This window comes from Atractosteus spatula, chromosome 7 (assembly GCF_055471065.1).
Source record: "Atractosteus spatula isolate fAtrSpa1 chromosome 7, fAtrSpa1.hap1, whole genome shotgun sequence".
Lineage (NCBI taxonomy): Eukaryota > Metazoa > Chordata > Actinopteri > Semionotiformes > Lepisosteidae > Atractosteus > Atractosteus spatula.
Window position 1 is genome coordinate 13,270,305 of NC_142712.1, and position 22,239 is coordinate 13,292,543.

Sequence of the window (22,239 nt, forward strand, 5' to 3'; positions counted from 1 at the left end):
CTAACATTATGGGATGTGGGCGTGAACTTTACGTGTGCGGAATCTCCTGACGTCGTGCGTAGCCAATGAACGCATCCGGTGATCTCAAGCGCCGAAATTTGAAAACGATTAGACAGGCAGAAGGTGACAGTGAAGGGGTTATGGTCTATTGTGTATTTTAAAGGTAGGTTTATTTCCCCCCCCCACCGTCCTGATCACACTTTTTGTAAAACAGATTATTTTTAATAATTGGTTGTTTACTTTGAAAGAAAACTTTTCATCTTTGTTATGTTCCTGACTGCGGGTTTGTATATTTGTTTTCTTGACGGTTAGCGTTTACAGATGTGATATAAAGTTTTTGTGCATGCTAACGCACACTAGAGTCTTTGCAACCCTCACTATATGCTTAGCACAGTTACGGTGGGGACTAGCTATATTGAAGTCAGTCTCCGTTTGACTGTCGATAAGCAATGATTAGAAAACTGATTAGAAAAGACGAACAACAGAAGTCATTCTAAATGTCTCGTTTGAACGACCGAAACTTGGTCAAAATGTTAATTTGCTGCGTCTGTGATGTATGCAGGGTTGTTTGTGTTAATCTAGGATTAAATTCGAAATCGCGTAAAACCCCTTCTTTGACTCGGTTGATATGATCGCGGTTACGAACGAGTTCCCAGGGTAGCAATCAGAAACCACTCGTGAAGTCGGTAAGATTTCAAAAGTGAAATGTTTAGGTGTAAATGTGAAGGATCTCTGATAGAGTCGGAACTCTTAAACTGGGGCCAACAACCCAGGGGAATACGTTTATTTTCTTTGTCTAGTATATAATTACACTAGGACTCTAATTTCTTGGTTTAGGGTGTGTCGCCTATTTTAGACGGATTTTCTGTTAGTTTGAAATCTGAAATGACCAGTCAGTGAGTTAATGATTAAATCCTCCACAAGGAACGCCCTTTTCCCAAACAGGCTTCTGAAATTTCAACAAGATTATCCCTTGATGACGAAGTTTGTTTTTCCTAGTTCCACGTAAGAACTACTATTGCGGTAGCGCGCTAGCTAATGCACAACAATCTTTGCTCAGCGTGTAACCGTGTGATGTGGGCCTATATATACTGTATATGTTTTCAGTCAGCTTCGTTACCAATTTGCACTGACCTACACTTAAAGGTCTTTGTTTTAAAATGCCCAGGGTCTTTAAGTAACTTGGCGGTTCTGTGTACTTTTAAACGGTGGACACATTTTTCCCATTGAACAGATGAAACTGATACTGTAACTGTATCAATTAAAATATTTTCAGTGTTATTTTCCTTCTAAACCAAAAAAGAACGACTTCAAGCAACACCTTTAAGAACGGTCTTTTTAAAAATGACGAATCTGAACAGTTTGCTTTTAGTGCATCAAGCATTCAATTGTAAGTTGTTTTTTCTAAAAAAATGTATTGGTTAATATTGAATATTGGAGAGAGACAGCAGAAAGTGAAGTCTGAAGACCATTATGAGTATCGATCCTTAATAACTGACTATGATTGTATCTATCGAACGTTGTATAATTAAGGGCAGAAATGAAAGGTAACATAATTTTAACTATATGTACATATTATTAAAATAAGTGCATCTTGTTGGGTTCTAAACCTGCTCGCTCACTGATCTTTGAGTCCTAGATCGTTGCAGCTGATCCCACTGCTCAATGAGCTTTAATACTGTATATAACATTACTGTTGCTTTTTCTCATGATGGACAATGATTTTCCTTGTTGTCCACTGGAAAATTGTTGCTTTAGGGTCCTTCAAGCAAAGGACTTAATCAATAGACATTCTCATTCGCTAACAGAAATGTTTGAATGCATAATTATTTTAAGATGATGGTTTGTTTTCCAGTCATGAAATGTTTGTGCTCATTTCTAGATCTAAATAATTACTCAAAGTTAGTTTTCCAGCAAAGCAGTGCTAGTATTTTTGCAAGTAACCTTGAGTGCCACTCACCAGTTTTGCTCCTCTTGCAGGGGACGAGAGAGCCTGTATTGTTAGAAATGGCTCTTCATGAAACAAAAGAAGCTGCTCTGTTGATGTGGGTAAGTGTTATTACTGCTAATGCCTTTTTCCCTCTTTATCCTCTTGTAATGGGCAATATAGGTCTTGGCTTTTGGTGTTCAATTTCATGTTACTAAAGGCATCTGCTTGTGTCAGTTAGACTGTGCTTCAAGTTGTTGTGGCCAAACTGCACTCAAGTGAAATTTTGTGTCAAGCGCAAAGCTTTCTTTACATAAGATACATCTGCTTAGTTTGCCACACTTCAATTCCTTTCACAGTGTAGTTTCTTTTTTAAAATGTACGCAAATCTCTTTTTTTTCCTGTTTTATCAGATCAACAGCCTCAGCTTAGAAGAACCTGTTGACAAGATCTCCAACCTCCAGGATGGCCGTCTTTTAGTTAAACTGATATACAAACTGTAAGTGGCATAGCCTAAACTCTTCGGTTTATGGTAACAGCTGGATGGGCAAAGTTTTCATACCACTAAGTGGGTGCAGGGCTAGAGTGCCAGAGGACAGCCAAAAATTCCAATTTTTGTTCCAATTTAAAAACTTGAGTTTTTAACTTAACTGAATAAATTGTTTAATCAAGTTATAGTAGCTGAGTACAGTCGACTTGCATACGTGGGGGTTAGAGATTTTGAGTAGTGCTTAAATTTGTGTGTAGTCAAATTGTACCCTATGACCTTTATGTAAACTCCCTAGTAACCTCTTAATGTATTACAAGATATTAAATATAAGTTTAAAAACTCTAAATATGATGGCTTACTAATTAGTTCTCCTAGGTCTGCTTGATGAATGTTTCAGAGAATTAAGTATTTTTCACTTATTTTCCTGAGCCAACTGCGTAAAGCTGTGAGTTGAGAGTGCCTTAGTTGCGAGTCGACTGTATTAGTGAAACCTGCAGACCTGGGGCACATGCAGAACGGTAGTGCACTTCACTGATATAAGAGTTTTGACTTGCATCCACTTGAAGAATTATAGGGCCCCATGTGTTCGTAAGATGGAAGCAGCACTTGCCCATCACAGTGGAGTTGTATGTTGCTATTACTTCAAGTTAAAATTAAAGTCTTCTGTCTTGTTACATATTGAGCTTTTCCCTTTCAAAGGGAAAAGTTAATTTTCTCAGGGTTGTTTTATTTTATTGCTGTTATCTTAACACGCTTAATGAGTAGAGATTGATTGCAAAGGGCTGGAATTATCTGGTGTAAAAAAAAATCCCTCCATCCCTAGAAATGGATTTGTTGTCCAACCAAAGAAACGTTTCATATCTTTTCTTTGCAGGAAGGGGCAAGAAAATGAGTCCCAGTCGATGCTCAATCAGCCCGTCCAGGGGAGATTGGATTTTATTGCCAACTTTTTACAAAGTCAGTGTTATTTCCTTTTTGACATTGTATCCCCTTGTTATTTTAGAAAGGAGTGGTATTGTCAACAGAAGGGGACTACTGTTCTGTTTGATTTTTTGGGGTGGGCACTCTGCCTGATTTTGAAAAGGAAGATTTTCATTTTCTCTTCTAGTAGTGTTCAAAAGAATTTGAAAAAATGATGTATTATTTATCTGAAAATGTTAATAATAAGGCTGTTTAGATGGGCACGTTCGTGTGAATCATTCTGGGCTTGAGGTGGATTGTAATTGTGGAGAAAGAGAACCGGGTAACCGAAACTCATGATGTAAATGGGCAAAGTGTTAGCAGGATGACCGACAGCAGGTGAAAGACTCCGTTGGATCTTCCCAGGGCTGTAACACCTGAAACCTCATAGGTCTTTCTCCTTTTCTCTTCAAAAGGTCACTGCAAGTACAAACCTGATCAGGGAGCCATCGTCTCATGGCAGAATGTTTTGAATGGACACAATCTAGAAGTGGAGTTGTCAAAGGTAATCCATTATGTAAAGGAGAGTAGTATTTGCCAGTCTTTTTTTTACATTTGCTTCTTTTGGGGTTTAATGCAATGTAAGTATATTACAAATAAAGGATTGTGGGAGTGTGGAACAAGCTACACAGCCTTGTTGTTGAAGCTGATATGCTGGCTTTCTTCAAGAAACAGCTGGATGATATCCTTGGGTCAAATCACTATTACATACCAAACAGTCTAGATGAATCAACCAACCTCCTCTTGTTTCTGCCTTTTATTATATTCTTTATGTAGGTGGTGGTTCTTCTCCTGTACTACTCCAACATGTGCACCAGTCTGCAGGGATTTGAGAACCTGAACTACAAGACACAGGTAATAATCCTGCAGGGAAAAATGACCCATTCTAAAATGAAAATATCTTCAAATGCAAGAGCTGTAAAAACTGTGCTCATAATTGGGATTCATCACAATCTCATTAAAACACTTCTGGGAACATTAAGTTCAGTCTCCGGGATGGATACAGTGTAGGGCATTTTCATACTAATTGGTGCACTGTCGTTGTCCCTCAAGCGTATTTATCACTTGAATAAGTGCCAAGCTGCAGTCTTATAATTAGTAAGCAATTATTAATTACTAAGAATTAGTGTTAAAACACTAAATAACCAATGTGAAACACGTTCCATACAATACTGCAATCATTCTAATACTAACACCTACCATAGTTAGTTGCTTCATAAAATGATTTAGAATGGTCCCATTGAGACTGATATTCTTCTTTGTTTTCATGTCTTTTGATCCTGTGTATCTCTCTCTTATCAGGCTGAGTTAGCATCTGTCCTTCGCTTTGTTCTCGATAATGAGGACAGTCTTTCTTTGAACGACAACCTGGAGAATTTTCTTAAGAGAAAAGGTCAGTGTGTGCTGCGTGATGGCTCACAGAGAGTGGGTCCATTTCTGTACGCCATATACTGAGGCATAAGCTCAGCAGTACTCTGTTACCAGACTATGGGTTGAGTGTACTATACAGTATAAGACTAATCCCTGTGTGGAAAGAAACTCAATTCTAATTGGTAATTTTCCTGTAAGGAATGCTCAGTCACCCTAATTTATTGATCCAGTCGAGCTTTTACTTGATTATATTTCATCATAAAATTGTAATTCTGTTACATGGTTGTGTCGATTCAAAGTGTTAAGATTCATTTTCTACGTCCTCACAACAAAATTCTGCATTTGCTCTCTTTCCAGTCAAGTTTGCTCTGTCCAGTGTTTCCAGCCTCTCCAGTATCAGTGATGAAGATTCCCCTGTTTTCACAAGGAAAAGGAAGCCTGAAGTACAGTTTGTGGACCTTCAGACTGTGGCTTCAAGCTCAGTGAGGTAGCCTTTGTTTTTAATTTTTCATTCCATAGACAATCAAAAAAAATCCACTGATTTCTCTCCTTTTCTTTTTTCCTGTTTGGAAATGTAGAGCAACTTGTTTCAGTTACTTTAGTTCATTAGCAGCTAAAAACTACAAATGATGCAATGAAAGTGGCTGTTTGTTTTGTCCCTCAGCTCTCCCATCCAGGACATACTGAAGACACCTCAGTTCCAGCTGCGCAAATTGCGTAAACAGCTGGCTGAGGAGAGGAATATGAGAGACGAGTTGGAGCTGGAATTAGCCAACAGTAATAAGATCATCACTGAGAGAGGTACTAATTTAATAAGACCATTCAAGGATAAGATTTGAAAAGTAGTGGTATCTGATTGCTGCCTGGTATTTCAAATTCATCTTTTCAACCCAAGGCAACTCTGGGACAGAACAACAAGGTTTTTACATTATCTGTTGGTACCCAGGGCAAGTTCGTCTCTGTAAATCAGAAGAGTTGAATATTGAAATGTGAATGCAACAAGTTTGCCAGTGGTTGAAAACATGAATAACAACCACAAAATAAATGCTTTAGAGTCATGGGTCATGTGAGCCTAAGCTTCTGTTAAATTACATCTTGTATGGAGCGTATATCGTAATCCTTGTCTGTTCTTAACAAGCTTTCCTTCACAAATAAGTGCATACAGTAAACGTATGAGAAAAGATTGAAACACCACGTCATAGCCTTATTGTTGGATATTGATGGCTAACTGACCTTCTGCTTCCAGTATTGTTATTTCTGCTTCTCTGTTTGACCTTGAATAAAAATGTAAGAGAGGATTTTGTCCAAACATGGGTCAAATTTCATCCATATTTTGTAGTTAGGCAACTGTGAATTGGTACAGGGTTTATATCAGATATGAGCCTGCCTGAGGTTTTTGAAACAGTATGTACCAATATCAAGAAACCCCAAAATTAAGCAAGCATTAAGCTTTCAGCATTACAAGAACCTGACGGTATTACTTACAGCTAAATGGAGATATACCTCAGTTCAGAGGCTTAATTTCAACTATGTTTATGTGTTGTGGTTTAGTCTCTGAATTTGTTAGCAAAGGGAACCCTGTCATATCTGATAACCACTGGTTAAACATTTAGAATTTTGAGGAGCAGGTAATATCGCATAGTCACATTAGATGGAGTTTTAAAAAGAGATTAGATGATTATATTAAAACCATCTTACTTAAATGTTTTAGAGACCCAGCTGTCCCTTCTGCAGCAGAGAGTTCAGAGGCTAATGAGACAGAGCAATGAGCAAAGTCAAGAGTCCAATGAGCTGGAGGATCTGAGGATCAAAAATGAAAGGTAAAGAGAACAGGATGAGATGGAACAAAAAAGTCCTTTTGTTTTGAGTATATTTCTCTGCAACTTCTTCGCTCATACACCATTTCCTCTTACTTACTAGTCTGCTGAAGAGGTTGCAAGACATCCTAAAGCAGTGCCAGGATCTGAAAACCAACAAAGGCCAGATGGAGAGGAAGATTGACCAGCTGACGGAAGAAAACGGAAATCTGTCTTTCCAAGTAGGTTATAAAAAAGCCTCAACATAATTATCTCTTGCAGCTGCGGTATTTGGAAAGGGGGGCCCTCTCCACATTTTTATAAGGACAAAGCTGATAATCTGTCTTCTGCATATTTAGTAGTAGTCATCTTTTAAAGTTTTATTCTTGTTTTCATTTAATGAACGTTGAGGACGATGAATGTGTATTCTTTTTCTACAAATTGGGAAGTGTAGCCAGCGTGGTTTGAACGAGTATAACAAAAATGTAATAATTAGGATTTTTTTTCCTCTGCACAGATGCGTGATGTGCTGGATCGACTCACGAAGGCCCAAGCAGCCGTGGACAAGCTGAGTGATGAGCAAGAGATGTCTGTAAAAGAATGGGAGTCCAGACGAGTTTCCCTGGAGAGTGAGCTCAACCAGGCCATCGCAGATAAGGTTAGAGCGGAGTCCAGTTTTTTGTTCCCTCACATTTTTTTTGTGTGAAATTGGAATGCTTGAGAGTTGAAACTCTTAACAAGGGAAATCTGGACTATACTTCCACTTCGCTGAGATGTAGGTTGCAGTAACTTAATGTTCATGTTTGGTCTAGCTAATTCATGAGGCTGAAAAAAAACTTTTATATCTCCCTTCTTTCAGGAGGATTTGTCTGAACAAATTCTGATTCTTCAAGGGAAAATCTCCTTACTTGAAGACCAGCTCAGTAAGGCACAGTCTCAACATAGGGAAGAAGGAGAAGTGATGGGAGATGTGTTGAAGGTATGTTTTTTTTTTTTTAGTGCTTACGTAATAGGGTGAAGGGCACTCACAAACATTTATGAAAGCTTTGATTCTTAAAATGCTGTCCAGATTTTTACATGATTTATAATGATTTTCCAAGTCTGAAGTTTCATGTTAACGGTGGTAATATAAATGGATCGGATAATTTCTGCTTTCCCCCTGACAGATGGAGAGTTTGAGACAGGAGGTGGCTGACCTCGCTGTTAAGGTGTCCCAGCTTGAAGATGTTATCGCTAGGCTGGAAGAGGAGAAATCCCAGACTCAGATGGAGCTGAATACTGAAAGAATCAAGTTTGAAAATGAGAAATCCCATCTAGATGGGGTCATCTCTGGGCTGCAGCAGGCCCTCTCGGACCTCAAGTGTGAGAAGGAAACGTTAGAGAGAACCTCAAGAGAACAACAAGAGCAACTTACTAACCAGATCGAGACTTTAAATATGGAGATTGCTAAACTGAGTGATATCGTGCACCAGAGAGAGCTTGAGGTGAAAGAAATGGAGAAGCAGGAGCAAGCTGCGCAGGAGACTATCAATGGATTGAACAAACAGGTGGATGATCTTGGTGATGCTCTAAGACTGAAAGAAGAGGAAGCTGTGTCCAATGCCCAGCAATGGAACTTGGAGAGGCAAGAAAGCTCTCGCAGAGAGAATTCCTTGCAAGAAGCATCTGTGACGGCTGCAAGAGAGAGAGATGCTGCTTTGGCTGAATACCATCATTTTCAAAAGGCAAAAGAAGAAGAAATTGAAAAACTTGGACAGCAGATCCTCACACTCGAAGATCATCAGAGGACTCACCAGAGTCTTATCTCAGAGCTGAGGGAAGAGAAGCAGGTTCTGGAGGTGAAAGTCGCTGCTTTGGAAGCTGCTGTCACTGAGCTGCGCTCCAAGTGCCAGAGCCTGGAGTTTGAGAATGAAGCTGAACGATCCAGTCATATTCAAACAGTTGAATCTTTGACAACAACACTTCAAGATACAGAGAGGACCCTTCACGATTATAAAGGAAAGCTGGCCCATCACTCAAGCATAGCTGAAGAGAATAATAAACTCCATCATCAGCTAGCTGCTCTGGAGGAGACTGTGGTAAATCTGCGAGCTGAATTGGAAGCTGAGAGGAAAAGGTTTGAAGAAACTCGTGTTACTGATCTACAGAGGATCTCCCAGATGGGAGAGGAGGTCCAGGATCTGGCAAGTAAGAACCAGAGAATGTCTGCTGAGTTGGAGCTTGTCCAAAAGGAGCTTTTGAAAGAGAAGCAGGGAAAATTGACAGCAGAATCCAGTCTGGAAAACCTCAGGGAAGAAGGCATTGTTGTGACAACAAAACTGACCTTGGAGCGAGATCAAGCATATTTAGTAATCAAGGAGAAAGAACAGACAATTCAGAAGCTGAATTCTGAGGTGGTAGCTCTTGAAGGTAAGCTGGCTCTGACTGAAGAAACCAAGATCCAGGAACTGGCAGCAAAAAAGGAGGAAATTGAAAGGCTTATCGGCAAAACTGAGCAATCTTTGTTGGAACTAGAAACTGTCAAAAAGGCAAAAGAGAACGCAGACGTTCATCTTCAGTCAACCATTGAAGAACACCAGAATCAACTCTCTACTCTGAGTCAGGAGTTAAATGATGTCCAGGCAACTTTAAGACAGAAGGAATCAAAACTGGAAGCCTTGCAGGCAGAACTGCTCTTGAAACAAGAGGAACTAAAGACCCAACAAGAATGTATTCTCCATCTGCAGAAAGAGAGCTTGGTGCTTGGGGAACTCAAGAAACGCTTAGCTGATGAAGAGCAAGGAACTCTGATTTATAAGCAGGAGGCAGAAGATAAAGAAAAAGAGGTTGTCCACTTAAAAGCCCTGCTAACTGCAAAGGAAGAGGAGATCAAGTCCTTTCTTCAGAGCATCCAGACTGGAGAAGAGAGGTCTTCTGCTATACAGGCTATACTGGAAAAGAGGGAGGAGGAAATCAAGTCACTACAATCAAAGGTTTTAGAACTAGAGCAAGCTTGTGCAGAGCAAAAGCAACATATCTCTGCATTGGAAAAGGAATTGGCAGAAGCTCAAAGGCTGGTGGTCGAAAAGACTGCAGCCTTTGAAGCTCAGACATCACAGCTTGTGGATCAACATCAAGACAGAGTGGTCTCCTTAGAACAACATTTGGAGTCTTCAGAATCCATCTGCAGTGAACAGAAGATACAGGTGGATAAACTGTCCAAAGAACTGGAAGAGGTTCGCTCCTTGTTTGAAATCCGTGAGACTGCCTTAAAAGAAGAAAGGACTAGTTTACAGCTAGAGATTGAGAAACAAAAAAGAGAACTGGATGTGCTGAAACTGGAGGAGCAACAGGAAAGAGATAGCTTGAAAAATCAAGTAGTTGCTGCAGTGGAAGAATTACAAAAGCTGCAAGCAGAATCTCTTCTTGCATCCTCCCTTATTTCAGAGAAAGACAATGAGTTAGAAGATTTAAAAAAGGAACTTCAGGATGTAAATGGAAAATTGAAGGTGTTACAACTCCGGGATGATGAGAGAACCAAGTTGACAGACGCCAAGGAAATCCAAAGCAAAGAACTAGAGAACACCATAGAGCAGCTCCGTGGAGACGTCCTGGCTGCTTCATCACTTGCTTCTGAGAAACAAGGGGCTATGGAGTCACTAGAAAAGGACCTTAATTCCTTAAAACAGGACATAGAAAAACAAAGAGAGAGAGAGCTGTTGTCTTGCCAAGCACTAGCTGCCGAAGAATCCAAGTGCAGACAGCTGGAGGCGACAATATCCCAGCTCCGTTCGGAAGTCCATGCGGCTTCGTCCCTCATCTCTGACAGGGAACTGGAGCTCACCTCACTACAGGAGAAAATCAAGAAGCTGAAGGAGCAAGAAGACCTGAGAAGCCAGGAAGCTGCTACAGTGAAAGCTCAGCAAAAAGAGTTGCAGGGAACCATAGAAAGACTCCAGACAGAAGTCCAATTTGCTACCTCTTGTGCTGCAGAAAAAGAACAGCTGGCTGGGACTTTACAGAACAAAATTGATGCCCTGCAGCAGGAGATGGGGGAGAAAGACATATTACGATGCCGTGCTGTTTCTGAAGAGGAATCTTGCCGCCGAGAGTTGGAAGACAAAGTGACCCAGCTTGAGGCTCAAGTTCTGAAGGCTTCTTCCCTTGCCTCTGAAAGAGAATTAAAACTTAATGCCTTGCTCAGTGAAATAAAGGAGAAGGATAACTTGAGGAGCCAGGCTATTTCCACTGAGGAAGCTCAGCGAAACGCGTTGGAGGAAAAGATAGAAAAATTGCAGTCAGAACTTCTAGCTGCGACCTCACTTGGATCGGAGAGAGAATGTGCGGTGGCACAATTGCAAGCAGAGCTGAAGGCCTTGAAAGACACACATATGCAGTTAATAGAGAAGGATGAACTGAGGAGCAAAGCTTCTGCCTGTGAGGCACATGAGCGCGAGCAGCTTCAAGAAAACGTAGATAAGCTTCAGGCAGAAGTCCTTGCTGCCTCTGCTTTAGCTGCTGAAAGAGAACAGAGAGCAGACACCTTGCAGAAGAAACTTGATGCTCTGCAGCAGGAAAATGAGGAGAGAGACTTCTTGAGATGCAGAGCCATTGCTGCAGAGGAGGCCCAGCGCAAGGAGCTGGAAGAAACGATAGTTAATCTGAAGAACGAAATGTTGTCGGCTTCCTCCCCCTCATTTCAGCTTGAAAATGAGAAACTGGTCACCGAAAAAGAAGCCTTACGAAAGGAATTGAGCAAGGCTGAAGCAGAGCTGTCCGATGTACGTCTGGAGCTAACAAAAGCCCAGACTCTTATTGCCGAGTTGCTACCAGCTAAACGAAAGTGCCAGCAGCAGCAAGCTGAGCTCTGCCTGGCGCAGGCCAAACACCAGGAGGAACTGGAGCAAAGAGAGAGGGCTGTAGCTGCCTTGGAGGACGACTTGCAGCAGGTCAAGGAAGAACTGTCCACGCTCCGCCCACTGAGAGAGATGACTTCAGAGCAAGAACGCACCATCCAGAAACTGCAGGAGGAGAACGCTGCCCACAAAGGGCAGGTCTGCAAGCTGCAGCAGATCAACAGCCAGCTGACGAGCGAGAACCTGGAGATCTGCTCCGAGTCCAGCCTCGGAGCGCGCCGTTTCGATGCCGAGCTGGCCGTGGAGAGAGAGTCCCACTCCTTCGCCCTGGAGAAAGTCCGAACGGAGTACCAGAAACAGATCGCAGCTCTGAAGGAAGATGTCCTGGAAGGCAAGAAACGACAAGACGTCCTGACGGAGAAGTACGAAAGCATCAAGAAGAAGGTGCTGAGTGACAGGCAGAAGTTCCAGGACGAGAGGCAGAAGTTGGTTATTCAGGTACGGTCATTTCTCGTTTTCCTCGTAGGCAAAAAAAAATAGTCACCTAGATCTTCATCCGTTTTCACATTTTTCACGTTTCACATTCTAATTCTGTACTCTGGCAACAATGTTTTTGGGATTGTTTCATAAATACAGAGTTTTGCCAGATGAACTTAATAATTTGAAATGCTATATTCAGGAAATCGTGATGTCCTATTGTGTACTTGCAAGTGCTTTGTTATAATATGATACTCATTTTCAATGTTAAAGGATGGTTTTGGCATTTAAAAACAGTTGTATCTCAATTAGCTCCTCTGTTATGTAGGTTGAGGATATGCAGAAGTTTCTGGATTCAGAAACATTAAAGGTACAATTCTCCTAAGCAGATGCACGCTGGCCCTGTTCTTTCTGGTCTTTAATCGTTATGGATTTTTAAGGCTTTTATAACAATGGGCTTTACATGCTGTCTTTGTGGCCATTTCCCTGGCTGGCTTGCATGCAAGTTGATTCAAACTAATTTTTTCCTGCTGCTTTTTAAATTTAACTTGACTGTACAAGGACTGAATGATATTTTCAGAAAACAAGCTTACAAATACAAGGTGCCTTTTTAATGTTCTTTTAAGCTGCTGAATCATGAAATGTGTTTTCTGTAAATGTGTGAATTAAGACGCCATACAGTATATTGTACGCAATCATGGTGGTAGGGTCTGATGCTTATTTTGCCATGAAAAATTGTTGGAACTTTTTTAATCATATGATCATCTAAATACTCAACAATGGGTTGGACCATCTGAAAATTAAAGTTTCTCTGAGGCAGATTTTCTTTTGTCACATTTTTGGCTGATAAGGTAGTTGTGCAAAAGATGTATTTTAGCCTAAGGTTTTAATGACATTTTTTTGTCTTCCTGCACAGGTAGATGAGCTGATGGACAGACTTGCCACAGCCAAGTCTGAACAGAACAACGTGAAGGTAGGTGCGTAAACACCTGCTGGATGCCCATTCCTTGAAAAGTGGTCATGGTTTAATACTGATGGTGGCGTTACCACCACCTATCCCAGGGGTTCCCTGCTCTGGTCCTCAGGAAATTCAGTAAGCTTTCTGTGTCTGCTTCCGTCACAAACAGCTCTACAATTTGAGAAGGCTCAAATTGATCCAATTAAGGCTGTTTGACCAATTTATCTCTTCTCCTCCACAGCCTTGAGCTGTTGACAGTGCAAAAAGGCATAAAATATCTAAATAAATGTTGGATTCTGCACAGTTGGGACCACCTGCTCTAGTCTGATCTCCTAGGGTCTCAAAAGCTAAGCATCAATTCAATACTGTGATGGGAGACGTCTAGAGAAAACTGGGTTGTTGTTGCAATTGGTCGACCAGTAGATGGCACTCTTACTTCAGAACCACGCTTTATATAGCAATAACAGTACCCCAGTGTGTGACCTGGAACAGGTGCTGAAAGGGTGATCCTGATCCTTTGATGAAAGAATGTCTTTGATGGTTTTTCATCACCAACCTTTACTGCAGCAAAAGCCTTTGTGCTGTTGCCCACAGGAGCAAAATGAAGAGCTACAGAAGCAGACCTCTGAGCTGCAGGAGCAGCTGACTCATAAGGATGGGGTATTGGAGCACTACAAGGCCCAGGTGTGTACTATACCAGCTTCACCCTTTCTCTTTGCTCATTAGAGAGCAGGCTCATAAAGAAGTGTTTCAGGCAACCTGTTTCAGAAATGAAGTTAAGCAGTCCTCCCTTTCTAATGTGTTTAGCAGAGGTGCGGTAGTCCTGGTTACACTCTGAGAAGAGGAACACTTCAAGGTTCTTTTGCTGTCATTACTGCCCTAGGTGGAGAAAGCCAAGACCCACTATGGTGCCAAAAAGCAGCAGCTGCAGGAGGCCACTGAGCAGATCCAGGCCCTGGAGAAGAAGCTGGAAGGGAGCCAGCAGGAGAACAACGCTCTGAAAGCCGAGCAGAAGCAGCTGGCAACAGAGCTGCGACAGGCCCAGCTCTCCGTCAAGAACCTGAGCTCCAAAGTCAGCAGTCTGCAGGCTCAGGTCAGTGCTGCTTCCAGAGTTTGCCCCTTCTCTCCCCGTGTACAGCTCTCATTTTTACAATCTCCTTCTGACCCGTCTTGTGGTTATGCCTGGACGCTAAGATTATATTCTTATTAATAGAAAACTCCCTTGGTTCTGATCAGTTGAACAGCAGTGTATCTCAGTTGTGTCTCTTAGGCTTTTTCTCAAAAAGAACTCGAGTATTAGTTTCTGCTTTATCAAAAATATCTGTGTATGGCAAATGAAAATATTTGTGGATGGAAGAGTACACATTGTCTGGGGATTGGCAGGTGGACTTGGCAGACAGGCAGCTGCGAGAGCAGAAGTTCCAGGCTGGCAGTAACACTACAAAGAACCACGTGTCCGAATGTTCTGATGTCCCAGAAAAGACACAGGAAACCAGTAAAGACAGCCTGGATCTCAGTCTGGATGACTCCCTCAACTCTACCAGGTAATCTGTTCGAAATACTTCTTCCTTTTGGAATTGACTCATATTGGAATCAAATTTTCCAGGATTATTAAATCTTAGTTCCTTGTTTGTTTACTGCTGACCCAATTAAGTTAACCTGCAACTGATATGTTTAGCATAGTAAAATGTGAAGTGCAGAAGTGGTTCTCAGTTGTGTTTTTTTTTATTTAGGTCTTTTGTCAGTAAAATGCACAACCTTATAGATAAAACACCTTGGTCTAGATCAGTAAGACAAAAATAAAAATGTTGGTCATGTGCTAGATGACGTCTCCGTCAGATTGTGGATGAGGAGTTCAGGTCTGCATGAAGTGGGTCTTTAACAATATAGCTCCAAGAGATGTGTGCTTGAACTGTGCTCCCCCACGTAGGAAACCGTCCACCTCAACAGACAAGACGACCCCGCCGGTGAGGAGCTCGGAGCGCCTGGCAGCGAAACGCCGCATCTTAAGTGGGGAGTCCCTAGAGACGCTCTACTTCACCCCCATGATGGTGCGTGCCGAATCCAAGCTGGAGAGCAGCATCACCTCCCTGGGGGAGCTCACCCTCGACTCATCCAAAAAGTCACGCTCGGCACGCCGCCGCACCACGCAGATCATCAACATCACCCTGACAAAGGTCAAGAGCACCCTCCCTCACTCCCCCACAATGCCCTGCATGCCTGACCTCTTCCTAACCTTTCCAGCCACAGCTCGTACACACATACCTCTTATAACACTGGTGCTCTGACCGCCACATTTAATATGGTCCTTCAGTGTTCCCAAATGTTTTTTACCTATGATTGATACATGAGAGTATCATTTTAAAAAATAGCTCTAATATTGATGCTCTGCACACCATCATAGTTTTAAGAGTTTCTATATTAACAAAGAGTAACTGTGACCAATATCAATGAGGCACTTGTGGCCTTCTTTACTTTTCCCCAACATTTTTGCCCTTATTAAATTGCAGCAGTTTTTCCAGACATTGCAGGTTGAAAGTGCTAAAATAACCAGGGAAAAAAAGGTTGAAGTGAAAACAATTAGCTCAAGACTTTATCTCCTCTACTAGCTCTCATTAGCTGATTGGGTGACATGGAAATGATAACCGTGACTTTATTTTCCTCCCAGATTTCCATGACTATTATCAACCATCTTATAAATTTTGTTTTTTACAGTTTTATTAGATTTGTTTTTATTTTTAAAGAGCATCATACCAAAAGGGCACTCTAAGAGGTATGTCTGTATTTTAAAATGTGGCAATTTGTGGATAGTTTATTCTGCTCATCCTTAAAAAAACAAATGCGCACATTGTACTAACAAGCTGCAGATGCCTGTTAACCTGTCCATTTTCCTCCAGGAACTGCCGGCAGATTTAGACCTCGTGATTTTCCTTGCCAGGTCTCGGCTTATTAAGCCTGCAGGAAGAAAATCAGTGGTTATGGGAATGTATTTTTCTTTGGTCACAAATGTAAAGCTGATTTGCACAGTGTTTCTCCTTTTTTCCTCAGTGTTTTACTAAGTTTTCATTGTGCTTTCACTGTTGCCCCTTCACAACCGTCTCTCTCCTCTTCTTGCACTGGTTATGAATGACATAGAAAAGGTTTTTAGTGTAAACGGGGGAAAAAAAAGATTTTCAAGCAATTGTACTGCCTCTTTCACTAAGTAGCACTTTAGGTTTCACTTTATGTAAGTGTGATAGATCAGAAAATATCCTTGATAATCAATTCTACTATGGAAAATAATTTTAAACACAGATCTTCATTTATCACTGCCAGCTGCAGGATTTTATTGAAAGAGGCACCTTAAACCTTCAGCTTGGTTAAGGCTGGGGTGATGCCGATTTTTAACTGTTGAGAGCAGAAACTGATGAATAAACTGGTCAATGTTATGAAATAATGTAAAACATGCAAGACTGGATTAATGCAACGTTGCTGGTGACTGAAAGTTTTTGAATTGATTAATGTGCACCAGTTCATACAGAGACAAAGACTCTTTATCACTTTGAGAAGCTATAAATGTTTGCTCAGGAAAAGTTCTGCCTAGTAAGCTAAACAATGAAAGCATACTTTTGTGTTGTTTGATCACTATCCCTGGTCAGTGTGTTTGTGCATCACATATATAAGAGAGTGCATTATCCTGACTCACCTTCAACATTTTTCTTGCATTACAGAAGACCCCTGGAGCACCAGAGCCTGAGAGTGTGAATTCCTCCTTCTATAGTCTCCAGTCAGCTCAGTCCCATCCCAACCTGTTCACTCAGACACAGAAGAGTCGCCCTGTCTCCATGGCCTCGCTGCCCTCGCGCCTGAACGCCTCCCAGGAGTTCCTCGACAATGAGATCTCTGCCAGCGAATCGCTCTTCAACCTTCCTGGCTATCGCCCTGGCGCTGCCAGCAGTGTCGCTGCTCGCCGGAGTGAGTACCGCCTTCTGTGTGTGCATTTCTCTTCAAAGAGACAAAATCAAAGAGCATTTCGATTTCAAGCTTTTCTGGCCTGCCCTGTGATCGTAGAGTTTGGTGTGTTGAAATTGTCGGTGTTTAAATACATTGGTTTCCTTAAGTACTATTGGCTGGATACCATTGGGTCCTGGAGATTTATTCATCTTTTTGTCCACAATGAGAGTGATTCATGAAGGCTGGAAGAATCTAAATTATTTTGGTTTTATATTTGAGATTCATTTCACCGAACACCTTGGTAACATTTGAGTTATTAAACTGGCAATGCTTTCTTTTACAGTTTATTTCTTTGCAAGCATGTGGGAAAACGTGTTTTCTCTAACTGTTTCTCTGTGCTGCGGTTGCCCTGCTCTCCCAGGCACAAACGCATTTATAGCTGGTGCTCAGAATGAACCCGAGCACACGGAGGACTGGATGCGCATTGCAGAATTGCAGACCCGCAACAAATCCTGTCTTCCACATCTCAAGTCAAGCTACCCACTGGAGAACAGGGTAAGTGACCCAACAATAAAAAAAAGTTTCATTTAGGATTGCATTTTGTTTGTGTTTCTTGTATTTGAAAGGGGACTATACAAATCAATGTAACTTTAGCTGACTGTGGGCATGAACAGCTGAATTGTTCTGTAACACAAATATTGTTTTTTCAATAGTATACCATTGCACTGTTACTGGTACACAGCCAATAGGAGGTATATCAGTGTACATTAGGTCTTTTACAGCATGGGGCAACTGCTCATCTCTTTCCAGCTCCCTGGTATTGGATTAAAAACTGATTATTTCATTGCATTTTTAAATTTGGTTTTTAATATACTTGCAGCTTAGAGATTCATACTTCAACAATGTCGCTGGTGGAAATACTGGGTTGGCGAAAACAAAATCCCTGCAATTAGAATCATGCTGGAAATTCCTATTTTTAGCTCATCCAGTAGGCATCCACCACTCTGACCCCACGTCACGTGTTTGGACTTTGCTCACCACAACCTGATCCCTGGAAATATGAAGTAGCTTTCCTACGTCACCTAGTGGAGACAAAGGGACAGTGCAGAAACATCTTCTCCTTGAGGGAATGTTTTAAAGATGATGTAACGTCTGACAAACTGGAGATTTTTCACATATAATGGAATCTGTTCTTTATCTTGGTTCAAAGTTATTATCTCTGTGTGCCTCTAGCCCAGCATCAATATCCCTTCCTTCTGCATCTCGGACGATGACGTGAAACTGGGAGACCCTGACGAGACCATCCGCCGAGCCTCCATGCTGCCTGGGCAGCTCAATGAAACTTTGGCATCCCATCGCATGTCAGTGCTCCCTGGGCAGATTCCTGCTCATCGCATGACCATGCTTCCTGGCCAGATCAGCGAGGGCCTGTCTTCTCATCGAGCCTCCATGCTGCCTCAGCCTTCCACCCAATACAGCCGGCGGGCCACCGGAGACGTTTCCCAGCAGCTAAAGCGCTGCTCGAATGTGCCGCAGGAAGGAGGAGATACTCCTGAGGTAATGGACAAGAGGCAAGAGTTGGTCTGCCTGGATATGTATAACCAGTGCCTCCTTGACATTACTACATTTCATGTAGAAAGTGATTTTCTTTAAAGTGGAATAAATAGTTGTCATTTAACAAAGTAGATCATAATGAAATCAGCATGATATTTTCTCTTATTCAATGAAACATGACATCTGCTCGGTGTAGCGTTATTACAGGATGGTGCCAGTTATTTTTGAGCCACAATTCTCTTTTTATGATACATTATTTGGTAGAGTTTGTGTGTATATATATATATTAATTTTGACCCAATATAATTTTTGAAGTTGTCTTCTTTACACTCTGGTGCACTCTGTTTTTTTGTTTTTGTTAGTCCAAGAAGATGATGACTGCCTGCTTCCCAAGGCCTATGACGCCCAAAGACAAGAATGACCGGCGTTTCACTGTCCAGAATGCCCAGAACAGGCCACCCAGCTGTCAGGTGAGGAAGTCCTGCTGTTCTGGCACTGCCCTGCACCTGCGCCAGGCGCCTCACTTTTGCGGTCTGAACACACTTCTTTACACCCTGAGCTATGGGTCACAGATAAAGACGGAATACAGAACGATCGATCATGCGATCGGATGTGGTGATGCTTTTGTTGAATCCCTTAGAGAACCGCCAAGCTTGATTTTCTCCCGTTTTCAAGTCCATACCGTTTGAGTGGGTGTCGCAGAGCTTTTCGTCCTCTGATCTTCTGGAAATCGACTCTCTCCTCAGGACGGACGCCGGGAGTCGGTGATGTTCTCGGTTGCCAACACGCCAAAGAAGAAGGGGGGCAGCCTCCTCCAGAGGAGCATGAGCAAGATTAGGAACAGCACCAGGAAGTCTCCCGGTGCCGCCAGCAAAACCCCCCGCAGGTCTCCACGGATCAGCAGCAGCAAATCTCCCAAGAATGCTGCAAGCACAAAGAAGGTGAGACATTGCTTGAAACAGTTAAGCGTTCTCCATCCAAAATAAGCACTTAATAAACATATTTACAGTAATGCATAATAAGTTGTGAGAACGCCATTGGTGTCCATTATGTTAGATAAGTATCATTAGATTTCCTGTGGTTTGTCACCAAAGGACAATTGTTAGGGAATCTTCAGGAATGTGAATATCATTCCTTCCTAAAAGTCAGGGCTATGCTCGAAGCCTTGTTTATAATTTATGCAATATTGTTGAGGTTCGTATGATAGTAGTTGATCTCGGAATCGCTGAACACGAGAAGAGTTGGGGGGAGAAATATCCATGAAGGATTTTCTTTCCTCTTTTAGAAATTCAAAAAATGTCATTTGATACAGTATTGTCAGTTTGGGAAGTTTGTTTTACATTTTTTCCAGAACCCAAATTTGCAGTGTTATTATTTCAAATAAATGCCCTCATCCTTGTCTAATGGACCTGTCCTTTGTCCAGACACCTGAAGGGGGACACCTGGAATAAAAACTCCCGGATGAAGGTTTAACTACGTTCTCTTTACCATTCTCACAGCACTCCAATCCCTTCACCCTCACTCGAGCTGCTGTGCACCTGGCTTGACTGGAGCTCCTGGGTTTAGGCTTATAGCACTTTGGTATTAATTAGGAGCTTTCACTGGGAAGAGGAACTCACTTTCTTCAGTGTGTTACACTACAATGCACAGATTACAGTTTAATTTTTTATTTAATTAGACTTGCCATTTTTGAACATATTAAATCAGTATTTGACTTCCCTTTGTTTAAATGCAGGATAAGGTCTGTTTAGGTTGTGCACCAGTGGTTGATGAGTCATTCACACTGATCTGTATTGCCATTCTGTCAGATCATGCAGGTGGAATGTCTAAAAACAGTCAAGAATGATGGACTGAAGTGAATCTATTCTTTAAATGTGTTTTTTTTTCTTTCCTTTCAGATGAGTCGTAAGCCAATGAAAAACATGAAGATATAATAATCTGCAGTGATGAAGCCAGCCAGGTGACTGAGTGGAAGGGAAGATTAGGGTGAACTTTACATTGTATCTCACAAAACCCTTCTGACCTTGGCTTTTCACTGGAACGCGGCCACATGATATCCAAAACGATCCTGTTCCTCCAGAAGTGTAAACCTGACCGTACATTGACTCCTTTCTCGCCTTCTGTATTCATGGGCTATCCCTCAGGGTTGGAAACAGTTTAACCTTTAACATCATTCTGTCAAGCAAAATTAAGGCCATAGGAAGGGAGATCTCAACATTCCAGGCTCAATATGTAATTGAATTACAATTCTGGGAAAACTTAAGTCTACCCTCCTTCACTTTCATGCCCCCTGTAAAATATTTTTTATTATGCAGTATAGTTAGTGCTTAAACTTCATTATAAATAAATGTTTTTTGCATATTTGTACTTTGTGAAGTCGCTGACCATTTTCACTCTTAAAGGATGTGGAACAAGAGGTATAGAAAGCCAGTGTCCCTTTTGTATTTAAGCAAAACAGAACTCTTGCTTGAGGGCCTAAATGTCCTAGTTATTTTGGATGACTATTTCAAAAGGCTAGAATTTTTAAAGGCTATTCATATTTATGTAGACTGGTCTATTTTATAGACCGGACATTATCCAGACTTTTTTTTACTTTTTAAATGTCTTATCTCACAACCTTTCCGATCTGTTTTTGAAATGGAAATTGGGGACTTCAGAAAGCCCTTGATGTTTGCATAAACCATGAGCCACTACAATATGCTAGTCATTGATGGACAATGATTGGAAATTGTAAAAAATTGAGAGGAATAAAACCTAACTCAATCAGTTGTGAGTATGGAACTTAAATATTTTTAGTTTTCAAACTTTTCATCTTTATAGGGTGAGGCAAACATGTTGGGCTATTTTCATCAAATCCTACCATGTCATGCAAATCACTTTTTCTTTCCCTACTACAAAAAAAATGGTGTAGTTTAATTTCACTGTTAAATTAACATTCCTAAAGGCATTCTAACATTTTTATTTTATAACATTTGTAATGCTTTTTTTTCCTTTTCTTAAAACATTTGAGGCTTCATCTAGAGCCTTTTTGCTTTGTGCCTTTATATAATGTTTTTATTGCACTCAGACAGTACAGGTAGTAGCTACTGTGTTTCTCACCATAAAAGGTAGTTCATTACAATGAGGGTCTCTTTTACACTCTGTGTGAAGTATCAGCACCGAAGAGGAACATGAAAAATCTTTGGTTTTAAGAGTTTGATACCTGTGGAGTTGGTGCAGCATGACCACAAGCTTTGTGTAGCTGGGAAATAGTACAAATGAAAAAAACTTTAACTGCTAAAATTCTCCAGACAGAACTGTGGGTTTGTTACAAGAACACTGAAACTAATTACAAACACATTCATAGGAGAAAAAGTGGTCCAAAAATAACTTATTTAATGAGGTCATTAAGTACAATATTGCCAAATATGTATGAACACTTTGATTTTAAAGAACACCTGAATATTGGGTTCAGTATATATAGCTATACTCTTTTTAGTTTTAGGTCACAACAGCTGAGATTTTAGTCTAAGATTTCTGAAAGGTTTATAATTAGTTTTACACTATTACTTTCAGCTTCTGAAGAGAAAGGTAATTTGAGTGTTGTATGACGTGCACAAAATGGGTTGCAAATAATCTCTTTTAAACTCTAGTAGTATGTTGCTTCCATTATTATCATATACAAATGTTTAAAAAGGAAGCTTGCTGCTGACTTTGATAATGTACTCTATCTCGCCTTTTTTCCCTATTTCTTCACAATCTGTTTCCCAGTTGTATATCATTCCCTTCCAATAAAATGGAAAACAAAAACTGCTTCATGCATTTTCTTACCCTGTTTTAAAGTGCTCCAAATATGAATGGGAAGGAGGGTGAAATGCACACAATATAAAAGATGATTGTGACTTGATTAATGTGAGGAATGAAGAGGAATCGGCTGTTTTAATTCAATCAGATGTCTT

General features: G+C 41.1%; 1 protein-coding gene across 1 annotated transcript; it reads left to right on the forward strand.

Moving 5' to 3' along the window:
* Positions 1-1,984: 1,984 nt before the first annotated feature.
* Positions 1,985-22,090, forward strand: numa1 (nuclear mitotic apparatus protein 1). The gene is made up of 25 exons (XM_088921333.1): positions 1,985-2,049; positions 2,341-2,426; positions 3,292-3,374; positions 3,794-3,882; positions 4,155-4,232; positions 4,680-4,770; positions 5,106-5,235; positions 5,413-5,549; positions 6,460-6,568; positions 6,669-6,786; positions 7,062-7,202; positions 7,404-7,523; positions 7,711-11,877; positions 12,185-12,226; positions 12,773-12,829; positions 13,409-13,498; positions 13,698-13,907; positions 14,198-14,358; positions 14,745-14,991; positions 16,525-16,768; positions 17,169-17,302; positions 17,981-18,304; positions 18,664-18,771; positions 19,048-19,242; positions 20,200-22,090. Exons 1-25 carry the CDS (start codon positions 2,008-2,010, stop codon positions 20,233-20,235), a joined length of 7,239 nt encoding a protein of 2,412 aa, XP_088777459.1. The 5' UTR covers positions 1,985-2,007; the 3' UTR covers positions 20,236-22,090.
* Positions 22,091-22,239: the final 149 nt, after the last annotated feature.

Bases quoted from the DNA above. Each gene is read 5' to 3' on its own strand.
- numa1 (XM_088921333.1), top strand. From the start codon at position 2,008: ATGGCTCTTCATGAAACAAAAGAAGCTGCTCTGTTGATGTGG. The intron at 6,569-6,668 runs GTAAAGAGAACA...CTTACTTACTAG, and splicing joins CTGAGGATCAAAAATGAAAG to TCTGCTGAAGAGGTTGCAAG. The intron at 17,303-17,980 runs GTAAGTGACCCA...GTGTGCCTCTAG, and splicing joins GCTACCCACTGGAGAACAGG to CCCAGCATCAATATCCCTTC.